Source organism: Polyodon spathula, chromosome 6, assembly GCF_017654505.1.
Source record: "Polyodon spathula isolate WHYD16114869_AA chromosome 6, ASM1765450v1, whole genome shotgun sequence".
Taxonomy (NCBI): domain Eukaryota; kingdom Metazoa; phylum Chordata; class Actinopteri; order Acipenseriformes; family Polyodontidae; genus Polyodon; species Polyodon spathula.
This window is the reverse complement of record NC_054539.1, coordinates 13,950,384-13,962,897: the sequence shown is the minus strand read 5'-3', so window position 1 is coordinate 13,962,897 and position 12,514 is coordinate 13,950,384. Positions and strand designations below refer to the sequence as shown.

Here is a 12,514-nt window from a genome sequence, read left to right as displayed (position 1 = left end):
CAAATGGAAAGTAGCTGCATTTGATGCGGGAATGGAATACAGTGTTGTTTTCTATGCTGAAAGTAATAGTAATACAAAAAAAAATATGATTACACAAATTGGTTAACATAATCAGATATTAATATTGTTCTGGAGCAATCATGGCAACAAGATTTTCACTAAATGTATGGGAAAGTTGGTAACCAGTCAGATTTGTGATGAAGTCCCCACTGGCATTTAATCAGAATGTATTTCTTGTTTTTAAAAAAAGAATTAAGAACAACCTTTGCTGCATCAGAGATAGTATCCCAGTTTCCTCCAGAAAGAGCAAACATTCCACTTCCGATACGTGACAAAATTTCTTCAGGGGTGTCTTCAGGTCCATTGGCAAATGGTGTGAACCTGGGGGCCAAAACAGACTAGATGAAGTGAAGTAACACATTGAATGACTTTTTTTGCAGTATAGATTAATGTAGCTTGCACCATTGAGTAAAGACTTACATAAATGTGGCCTGATGTCCTCTATATATGTAACTGTTGAAGGTTTAGTCCTGACATTTACAACATGTTTTCTTTGGGGGCAAAGTTTTTAACATCAGGCCATGACTCCTCAAAAGTAGTATTCTTGGCCTATGGTGGTGTATTGTGTTTTAACCCAATAAAAGTCTGAATCTGCTGCCTTGGATTCCACTGATCTCTTTCACTGACTGAAAGCTGTGTGTACCGTTCTCAGAAATGGATTTCAGTCAGCACTTTATAACTAATCACTCTCTTAAAAAAGCAAACATTAAGTTACATTTTTTCAGTTCTTTAATTAGTGAGGCTGCACTAAGGCTGTTTTCCAGCATTCCTAAATGCATGTATTTTGTACAGAGTATTCAATTTTGGGACATTCACTTTCACTCCCACTTGTTTAGGGTTGTTAATTAATTAAAATGAATGCTAACCAATGCTTTAAAATCATGTTTCTGCAATGGTTAACATAATCACTGATTTGGAAGCAGCAGCATTTTTTCATCTATAGCATTGTCATTCAGATATACACACATTCCTAATTGGAGTATAAAATACAAGCGGAAAACCAAAGGGTTGTTAAAGATAGCATTACTAGGGTGGGATTAAATCCCAAGATACAGCACCTGCATTGTTATAATCCGACAGTTAATCTTTCCTGTACATTTTTTTATTTAATCTAAAAACATTTTTAAAAAATGGTGGTCTGTGATAAAGCAGATTTACATACAGTAAGAACATAGGAACATGTATGAATAAGAGGCTGTGTGGTCCAGTGGTTAAAGAAACAGGCTTGTAATCAGGAAATCCCCAGTTCACATCCCAATTCAGCCACTGACTCATTGTGTGACCCTGAGCAAATCCCTCAACCTCCTTGTGCTCTCTTTTTCGCAGCCTTACCAATGATCCTTCAACAGTGGGATTTTTATCCAGAAAATGTGACAGGAACTTTAATGGTTCACAGGTGGAGGTCAATGGTAAGGTAATTGTGTCCTCATTTGGGCAATTTCTTTCATCGGTGCAAACTGGGAGCTTCCACAGCACCAGGGTTGAATACTTATGCAAGTAAGATATTTCAGTTTTTTTGTTTTTCTTAAAAATATTTCCCAACATAAAACCAATGTCACCTTACAATAATTGATTCTGAGTTTCAGTGTTTAAAAATAAAATATCAGACAGAACGAAATTTCAGTGTACCATTTGTAATTCAGTAATATGAGAGAATTGGTCAGGGGTCTGAATACTTTTGCAAGCCACTGTGTGTGTGTGTGTGTGTGTGTGTGTGTGTGTGTGTGTGTGTGTGTGTGTGTGTATATATATTATATATAATATATATATATATATATATATATATATACGAATTTTATATGCTTAAAATTAGAAAATGCTTACCCTGCCAGCATGGTGTACAGCAAAATACCAAGACTCCAAATGTCACAGGCTGCATCATATCCTTGTCTCTTCAACACCTACAACAGATCAAAAGTAAACGTGCTGAGAGGTTGGAGGTAATTGATCTCTGTGGCTGTTTGGTTCTTATAATTATTTTTCTCACCTCTGGGGCCACAAAGTTTGCTGTATAACAAGGCGTCATTAATAGCCCATTTTCAGCTCGTAATTGTTTGGCAAATCCAAAGTCACATATTCTTATAGATTCTGGATCTCCAGTCTCGTCCACGTACAGTATGTTGCTGGGCTTCAAGTCTCGATGAACAACCTTAACAATAAATGCAAATTAAATAATGAAAATAGTATTTTTTGTACCTTTTTAGTTTTTATAGCGCTCAATCTTTATGATACTGATTTAGCAATATAGTTTGTGGCCATCATTTAAATTGAATGTATTACTCAAGCGCACCGCTGCAATGACTAATTGTAGGAAAAAAAATATTGTTTTTGAAAGTGTTTTTTGTTTTTTTTTTGCTTTAATTAAGTGATGTGTAAAAATAATTATGACTGCCTTCAAAAACTCCCTAGTAAGATGTCACAAAAACAACAATTTGAATGGAGATTGCAATAGATTCATAATACCTATAGTATGGACAATGTAAGTAGTTTCAACCATGTAACACCATTAAATTCAACCATAAAAGCAGTAGATTTGTGATAGTGTTTAAAGTACCTGTATGTACAATGAGATTGTTTTTTATTAAAGCTGTACATGTACCCCTTGTGAGTGAAGATACTCCACAGTTTTCGTGATGGTGCAGAGCACTGCACTGGCTTCTCTTTCGGAGAAGCATTTATGTCGTAGGATCCTGTCCAACAGTTCTCCTCCTCTCATTAGCTCCATTACCAAGTACACATACTTTCCATCATCATAAACCTAGAGAACCATGCAAACAATTAGCAACATGTTTATATATATATATATATATATATATATATATATATATATATATATATATATATATATATATATATATATATATATATATATATAACTATATATATATATACTATTATATATAAGATATAATTAGATATGATTAAAAGCACAAATTATAGATATAAAGACAAATAAGATTAGATAATTGAGCAAAGCACAATAAAGCACCAATCTGTAGCAGTCATGTCACAAATTGTGGTAGATAGAGGGCTTTATTTCAAATGTATATCTATAAACATCAATCTCTCTTTTCTACTTCACCTGAAGGGACCTCTGAGGTCTTGACCGCATGTGATTGATTATTGATTAGTTATTCCAATAAAAGGTATCACCTCTCCTTGTCTATAAAACACCTGTACCTACAATCATTTTTCCAAGCTTCACTATCAATGCAAGGTGGGCGTTTTATGAATTAATAACACAATGTAACAATATTTTTTTTTTTTTGGTTCCTGGGTAATGACTGTTATTTCCTAATTGCTTATGCCTCAAAAGTATAGAAAATGGCTATTATTCCCCACAAACTTTGCTTTTGTGACCAGGTGTGGCAAAGTGTTTGGTAAGGGGAACAGATGTCGCGGTGATGTGGTACAGGAGTGATGAACAGACAACAGTGATTCAGTGAAAAAAAAGTGCTTTTATTTGTAATCCAGGTCTGGTGACCGTCAAATAATAAATCCCCGGCTATACACAACGATGTGTAAAGCGCGGGGATAACAAAGCAGGGCACAGTCCCGAACAAAAACGAACGCACGGTCACCAGTCCTGGGTGAGTGCAGATGTGCTTGTGGTGCGTGAAGACACGGGAATGTTTTGACTGTTCTGTGCAGTGGTGATCCGGATTGTGCTGACCCTGGTCGACAGCTCCGGATAGGTGAGTTAACTGTCTGGTGGTGCAAAACGCAGACAATTACAAAACAGACAAAACCCAAAACACAATACACAATACGCTCTTCTCTTTGTGCACGAGAGCTCCTCTCTCGGTCCTTCTCTCTGCTGAGCTTTTACCCAAACGAAGGAAAAGATCAGAGTTACCCTGGCCCCTATATATAATAGGTAAACGGTTACAGCTGCCTTATTACTTGCAGCTGCCTCTCGTTTACCTTTCAAATCAATACGGTCTTACAACAGAGTCTCGCTTCTTTCCAGGCTGACCCACTTCCCTGACCCGGAAACGAACTGTCAGGCCAGCCCTTCCAGATACTTCTCCTCTCATTCTTTAGCACCCTCACAGGTCGGAAGATTCATCACCAGAACTCATCTTTCCGTCACACCAGGACAGTGATATTTTGAAATTTACCTATTTTCCAGAACATTCCAGATAGATTCAGTGCTGAGTAAACTTGGAGTAACTTCTAGAACTTTCCAGTAATATAAATAGTAATATAAATACAGGGGCCTTAAGCCCACTAGTTCAGTTTAGTTCCAGCTGCCTAAGTGGATACATATCTGCATTTTTCTGAGATGGCATCAAGAGGCTGCAAGCATCTGGCAGACGCATTTTGCTATGTCTGCGGCCAATTTATCAAGACAAGAGCGAAAAAGTACTCCGTGGAAGCATCTGCTAAGATGTGTGAGGCCTACAAGGCATATTTCGGCATGCCTGTCGGGGATCAAGACAAACCCTGGGCACCTCATTTCATCTGCGAGCACTGCAAAAAAGAAGATAAGATGGACAATTGTTGCTCGGAATTTTATGTTATAAAATTTGTTAAAATTTTTAAAATTGTAAAATGTTATTGAAAAAATATATCATATATGAAAAATGTTGCGAGAATCTCTTACACATTAGTCATGGGTGAAATAAGTGTATTTTTGTAGGATGGTACAGAGGGGAAAAGAGCCATGAAGTTTGCTATCCCAAGAATTTGGCAGGAACCCACTGACCACTCAAGCAACTGCTACTTCTGCATGGTGGACCCTTCCAAACGTCGGACTGGCAAGAATGCACCTGCTATCACGTATCCGGACCTTCCTTCATCCATCGCCCCGGTGCCACACCGCCATCAGCTCCCCGTACCCACTCCTCCGGAGAGAGAGCAGCCGTCTTTAGAAGAGAGCAGCAAGTCAGAGAGCGAGGAAGACGTTGTAGATCCAGATGAGTGGATGAGTGAACAAGCAGTGGAACTTGTTGGATGAAAGTGTGCAAGTCGCAGATCAGAGGAAGTGTCAACAACCTTTTTCCAGCTTCTTCACCCGTCAAGATGGGCTCTGCTTCTGCCACAATGTGACCAGAATGAGTGGCGCCTCTTCACGACAGCTCATCCAGGAGCCTCAAAGCCGTGCTGCTCCATAATGGTAACAAGTACCCGTCTCTTCCCCTGGCTCACTCGGTGCACCTCAAAGAGGATTACAACAGCAACAAGACCTTGCTGGACGCCTTGAAGTATGATGAGTACGGCTGGGAGGTCATAGGAGACTTCAAAATGGTGGCATTCCTGATGGGTCTCTGTGGCAAAGTGGTTTGTAGTGCTCCGGTGTATAGGTGAGTTGAGGTGCTCCAACAAAGGACAAACATAAAGTCTACCGGTCAGGTTTCTTTTAATGCCCTTTTTAAACCGGGTTTCAAATAATAAAGCTGGCTCTACCCAGCAATGGGTATTGCCAGTGAAAACTGGACCCAGCAATGGGTATTACCAGCTACAAAACAAAGGGGTTGCAGTCCCGAAATAATAAACACAAAAACACGTCTCCAAACTGGGTGCTCTGGTGCAGGTGCGGTGCTCTGAGTGCTGGTGCTCGTGCGCGTTCAGGTCCGGGCTTCTCGCTGCAGCTCCAGCTTCGTATCAGCCATCTGGCAAAACAAACACAATACTCCTCAATGAACCCACACTTCATTCAAGATTCCGTCCTTGTCTCCTCCCATTAACCACAACAAAGGAGACGATTACGGCATCACGTCCCCCTAAAGTACCCTAAGCCCCGCCCCCTCCGATAGCTAGTTCAATCACGTCTCCTCCAATTCATGACTGAAACTTCGCTCACCGTACTAGGGCGATGACTCCAGGTACCGTAACGCCGCCCTCTTCCTGAATGGCCGGCTCCCGACTGTCCCCGGGATGAACTGCCCAACCATTCAGTAGGAAGCCCGCAGCTCCTGTTGTACAGTGCCCTCACTGGTCGAGAGGGAGATTTTTGATTCGGATTCATTCGCTCTCCGTCACAGTCTCCAAGGCGGTTTTACCAAGTTTCCCTGCTATCTTTGCCTTTGCGACAGAAGGGACACCAAGGCGCACTACCACAGGGGGGACTGGCCACAGCGGACCGAATTCTCTGTGGGGAGGAACAACGTCAAGTGGAAGCCACTGGTGGACCCCCGGAAGGTGCTGATGCCACCACTGCACATCAAATTGGGCCTTATGAAACAATTTGTCAGAGCTCTAGATAAGGAGTCGGCAGCCTTCAAGTACCTTCAAGACTTCTTCCCTAAGCTGTCTGAAACAAAGGTCAAAGCCGGTGTCTTCGTCGGACCACAGATAAAGAAGATCCTGGAGTGCAATGAATTCCCCAAGAAGCTCACTAGTAAAGAGAAAGCGGCCTGAAACAGCTTTGTCGCAGTGGTTCGGGGCTTCCTGGGAAATCACAAGGCCGAAAACTATGGGGAGCTAATTGAGACTCTGGTGAAGAACTACGGCACAATGGGCTGTAGGATGTCCCTCAAAGTCCATATCCTTGATGCTCATCTTGATAAATTCAAGGAGAACATGGGAGCGTACTCGGAGGAGCAAGGCGAACGCTTCCACCAGGATATACTGGACTTTGAACGTTGCTACCAAGGACAGTATAACAAGAACATGATGGGAGACTACATTTGGGGGCTAATTCGTGAAAGTGGTTTACAGTATAATCATAAATCTCGAAAAACTACTCACTTCTAAATATTTTGTAGTGATTTTTGTATTACTTTAGTACAAATACATGTTAATTTGGATTCATATATTGTTTTTTTCTGACTTTATGTGAACGAAAAGTCACATTCGCCCGTTTTTTCATTGGAAAGAGGTAAATTTCAAAATATCACTGTCCTGGTCACAAAAGCAAAATTTGTGGGGAATAATAGCCATTTTCTATACTTTTGAGGCATAAGCAATTAGGAAATAACACTTACTCCCCAAGAACAAAAATAGTGTTACATAGTGTAATTAAACTGACCTTGAAATAGTTACATAATTCACAAGGCAGCTGGATTTGGATTTGGCTACTTATGACAGATGTTCTGGAGTATATAATACATGAACAAAGACTGGTGGATGATTACAACAGGGTAGGGATAATCTAAAAAGGTAGTGTAGGGTATCCCTTTGTGTCATACTTATTGAGCACTTGCATTTTAGAAGGATGCATTCCAAACTGCTTATTTCATGTAAGAAATATCTATAATCTAATCTTCATGTTACTGAATTCCCTTGCTGGAAAACAAATCCTAACATCTTAAAGAAAAATACCATGTAGACGTTTAGAATGCAAGTAGGGCAGCTGTTCTTTGGTATTGTAGGGGCAGTTCAGTTGGCAGTTACGCTTGACTGCCTTTACCCTGGTAGGCCCTACCATATGGTCCCTCTGACTTCTCTTATTTGCATCTTCATCTAGCATCAGGTTTCACAGTTAAAAACTAAATAGTGTTACAATTAAGAGATGATGGTCAATTACATACATCTTTCAAAGTAATGATGTTTGGGTGCTGTCCATATCGTAAGAGGATCTCGATCTCTTCTGATGGGTCTCTCTTACTTCTATCGATTATCTGAAACACAGTCATCATCATTAAGTGTTTTTTTTTAAGCTGTTCACAAATCTGGTATACAGTACACTGGGGTATATATATATATATATATATATATATATATATATATATATATATATATATATAGCGCTGGAAAAAATTAAGAGACCACTGCAAAATTATCAGTTTCTCTGGTTTTACTATTTATAGGTATGTGTTTGGGTAAACTTAACATTTTTGTTTTATTCTATAAACTACTTACAACATTTCTCCCAAATTCAATGCTTAAAAATCAGGGTTATTCTACCAAATATTGATTTCTGAACTCTTCCTAAGTTAAAAAATTAGTATTGTGTTGTTTTAAAATGAATATGAACTTATTTTCTTTGCATTAATCGAGGTCTGACAACACTGCATCTTTTTTGTTATTTTGACCAGTTGTCATTTTCTGCAAATAAATGGTCTAAATGACGATATTTTTATTTGGAATTTGGGAGAAATGTTGTCAGTAGTTTATAGAATAAAACAAAAATGTTCATTTTACCCAAACACATACCTATAAATAGTAAAACCAGAGAAACTGATAATTTTGCAGTGGTCTCTTAATTTTTTCCAGAGCTGTATATATATATATGGAAACACCTGTTAACCATCCAACCTAGCAAAGAAGAACATAAGAACAGACAGCTGTGTGTAAGTGTGTGTGTTTTTTTTAACATATTTTTTACAACCACTGGCATTCTTTTTTTATACATCTCCATTAATGTACCTATCCAAACTTCCATTTATGGATCCTGCAAAGCTGGCAGTGACAGAATAATCACAAACACCAGCTTTGGTACCACCTTGAGCACCTACCCATGTCAACTAAAGATTTGCAAAAAAAGAAGTAATCTGTAGCACTATATTTTATATTTATAGTATATATATTCTGTAACGTGTGGTTCTTTTGGAACTGCACTGGTGACACCTATGTGCACATATCATTGAAAGTGAATGGCAAGATTTGATTTTGTAAAACCATTAATAATGACATCACGTCAAGTGAAAACTGCACTGACCTTGACAGCATATTCCACTCCAGTAGATTTGTGAACACATCGTTTACACACCGAATAGGCTCCAATGCCAACATCTTCCTTGATTTCATAGCCATCTCTGAAATTAATATTGTTCCCGTGCAGTCGCTACAGGCCAAGTAAATGGGAAAATGAAATGTTTAGACTGAAGAGAGGTATAGGTGATTTGTAACAATCATGCCCCCCGTTAGAAAACCAGTGTCCAGATTAATTACTCAGTAAAGCCAAACGAAGAAACAAAAAACTAAGAAATGATGACAATAGTCTCTGGAGTCCTTTCATATTCCAACTTACCCTATCAAAATATACCACAACAGCTTACCGTGCTTTTAATTAAACTGGCTAATATAACTATAGATAAAAGATGCAGAACTGACTGCAAGTATTATACATTTGTCAGTCTGTGCTTCTTAACTGAAGCAAAACACCAACTCAAATGAAAGACTGCCTAAAAAAGTGGAAGATAACTACAATCATTTCTTCCACTGTTCCAGTTTACAGTCCCAATATTTTACAACAATACAAACTAGTAAGGGTTCCTCTGTACATATTTATTACCCGAACACACTGAAAACCAAAAATGTATCTTAACATACATAGTTACAATGTGTTTACAATATTTGGCTGATTATAATTACTCCTTCTGACTGCATGTTTTTCTCCATCAAGATAAGTAAATAGTTACCCACTGAGTGAAATTGCTTTTTTTTGTTTGAATATGAATCAGAATTTACCAATCTATTTAAATATCTAAAGGTGATAGATATGCATTTAAAAAAAAAAAAAAACTATAGAAAAAGGATAGGTTACAAAACAATTTTTAACTGTCCCACCCACGGTAGTGGTCAACAAGTAGCTGCAGCCCTAATGTACCTGTACAATGGGGGGCACGGCACTCTGGTGGCTATCCCTCTGCGTTTGTTCTTGTCCAAGGTTTGTAGCAACAAAACTGAATCCTCTGAAAAGCTGGTGATCATTGACACCGGGTGGGGCGCCAGGGGAGTCTGTGGAGAAAATTATTCAATGAAAATAAATAATAGCAATATATATATAAATCTAAATCTAAAATTACTTTAGAGAAGGTCAGTTATTTGTTAGCTCTAATAACCATTAAAACCATTTTGAGTCTTCTGAAGAGTGATTGACATTTTAATTTTATTTTTTACAATGGTACAGTAAAAGAAATGTAAGAACATTATTAAAATAATAATAAAAAATACTTCCATTACTTCTCCCTTTGTAAACTGACATAACTTGCATCCAAGTATTTATTATAAAGTTGCAGAATCTAATTATTTACTGTAATGAATCTCAGTATTTACAGTAAAAGTGATTCGCAGAAATGTACATGAAATGTTGAATTGTCAATTACAAACTGTACATTTGTTTTATAAGAAGTACTATGAATACTTACACGCTTGTTACATAGGTTTTCAAAGTGATACTGGAGTATTATACATACGCATTCATTATACAGTGTAATGTAACTTGATGAATGTGTTATGAATACCACCTAGTGTCCAAATGAAATAGTGCTACCCATTTATCACAGTCAAGCCCTGCACTCAGACAGGAACATCAGTCTTTATTTTCTGTGCTATATCTGGTGACGTTTAATATTGTGTTTTTTCAAGTTTCCCACACTTTAGCACAGTGCTGAAACTGTTTCATTTTTGAATATGTGTAGTTTAAATGATCCAATTATATTTCTTCTCATAAAGAGTAATTATACCTGTCTAAAAGGCTGATTCACATTTTTGTTTTAATATTAAAATGACAGAGCAGTTCAGCTCTGTGCCATTGAGGGGACCATGTGCCAGTCATTAACCTCGAGAGATACCCCTCCAGACAAATGAAAATTAAGAATTGAATATGCATGCATTAATAACTGACATAACATTTTCCTTGGGGTAACATACCAATACAATTGCTTATTGTTCTAACAGCGAGCAGGTTTGGCAAAACCTATTCTGACCCAGAACACTGAGGGTTGATGTACTAAGATGGGCCAGTCGCTAGGCAAACATAACGCAATTTGCATTTTCGTTGTGCAAATTATTAATTTTGAGTATGTACTAAGAAAAAATATGTTTTCAAAGAGAAGTGCAATATAATAATTTTAACATTTATTGCGTCCTCCTAGCGAGATCTCTAGTATTGAGAGAGTTGTGTAACATTTTTTGGGAATAAATAATGAAAGTCAGTTTAATCCCATCAGATTCTATAGTGGGCCCCAACCTTCACCCCCAAATAAAAATAAAAAAACTGTTTCTTTCAAAAAGCTTTTCATACTGGTGGAGGTGTCGGGTTTGAAAAAAATGCAATAAAATCGCACACACATACATTTATAGTGCTCAGTGTATTTTAAATGTATCAATCATTGCGCTGACTAATGTGTTTTGTGTAGGGTACACATTACATTATGAACAAAAATATAAATCTGTACACTAGGGCTATACAGTATATAGTACAGTCGTAAAATCAAATGAATACCTAGAGCACCTTCTTTTTACTCTAGCCTGTAGGTTATCAGTAACACAAAATAAATCACGCTGCTGCACTGTACACATTGGTGTACTATGCAAATAAAAGATTATTTATTTATTAAAATATATGATTTTACTTTTTTTAAATTTATTTATTTATTTATTTTAAGTATTATTATTTTTATTTGCCTACTTAGTAGCCTAGACAATTAACACAAAATAGATCATGGTGCTGCATTGACAAGTGATACTTCCAGGTGGACACTCAATTCTTGTTAATACACACTTCAAAGGACCAGCAACACATTTTGCATTATACCACTAATTCGTACTATCATGAGTAGCCTATAAGCCAAATGTATGCTGTCAGTTTTTATTTAATTTAGTCAGTGGTGCAGTGCTAAATTGTGCACACTTACAAACCTCCTGCACAGTAATAGGTGTGTTTCCTGTTCCTATACAGATGCTCAGAATGAGCTGGAGGGGTTAGCGGTACACATGTCTAGAGCTCCCTCTTGTGACTTACACATTAAAAAGCTGAAATACTGAGGGTACCAAATAAGTGAAGGTTCCTTATAGTACAAGTATACAATTTACTCTTAACATGGCCTTATATTTTGTCCCAATGTAACAAAACCTGGCTCCAATGCACTGAATAACCAGGGGCTTAAAAGCAAGATGAGATGCATGAAAATATTTAATGCTTTAATTAATAATTTCTTTTCTGCGAGTTGGGGGAACCAGAGTCTGTGACTGTGTATTTTTTTTGCATGATATAACCATAACTCTAAACCTAACTCTAAGCTTAACCCTAACTCTAAGCTTAACTTTAGCCTAACCCCTTTCTGATACAATTGTGTACTTACGTATATTGTGCAAAAACGTTAAGTACATTGTAACTATGTATAATAACCTTGTAATGATGTGTTAGTACACTTATATTTACTAACTACTATGTAATACACAATAATTAGAGACATTTAATGTGAAGTGTTATCGTATTTGACTTACAAACAGCATTGGAAAATCGCATGCCACAATAAACAGTGCAATTCTGTTTTTTATCCAATTTTTTCTTGAAAGATGCTTTTATTGTTGTGTCTTTAAAAATGTGAAACCTAATATCTGATTGCAGCCACTGTTCTATAACGGCTCTTTCTAGTCAATGCTATCTCTGATTCGGCTTTTTTCATTACATGGAATCAGCAGTAATCTAGGTTGAAAGCCTCTGAAATGAAAAATATGGATGGAGAGGTACTTTCAAAATTGATCACTCATACAGGGGTCATAAAAAAGCAGGTTATGATTGTCAAACTAAATCTAATTATGTTCTATTACCTCTAAT

The 12,514-nt window shown here is 37.4% G+C and overlaps 1 protein-coding gene across 1 annotated transcript in view; it reads right to left on the bottom strand.

The window, feature by feature from the left end:
- The window catches only part of LOC121316869 (ribosomal protein S6 kinase alpha-2-like), a 45,164-nt gene that overhangs the window by 2,748 nt on the left and 29,902 nt on the right, over nucleotides 1-12,514 (bottom strand). The window contains exons 13-19 of the mRNA XM_041252147.1: nucleotides 9,557-9,687; nucleotides 8,666-8,791; nucleotides 7,536-7,625; nucleotides 2,660-2,818; nucleotides 2,048-2,209; nucleotides 1,885-1,961; nucleotides 264-381 (exon numbers count right to left, since the gene is read on the bottom strand). Coding sequence (XP_041108081.1) covers nucleotides 264-381; nucleotides 1,885-1,961; nucleotides 2,048-2,209; nucleotides 2,660-2,818; nucleotides 7,536-7,625; nucleotides 8,666-8,791; nucleotides 9,557-9,687 — 863 coding nt within the window. The remainder of the gene's footprint in view (nucleotides 1-263; nucleotides 382-1,884; nucleotides 1,962-2,047; nucleotides 2,210-2,659; nucleotides 2,819-7,535; nucleotides 7,626-8,665; nucleotides 8,792-9,556; nucleotides 9,688-12,514) is intronic.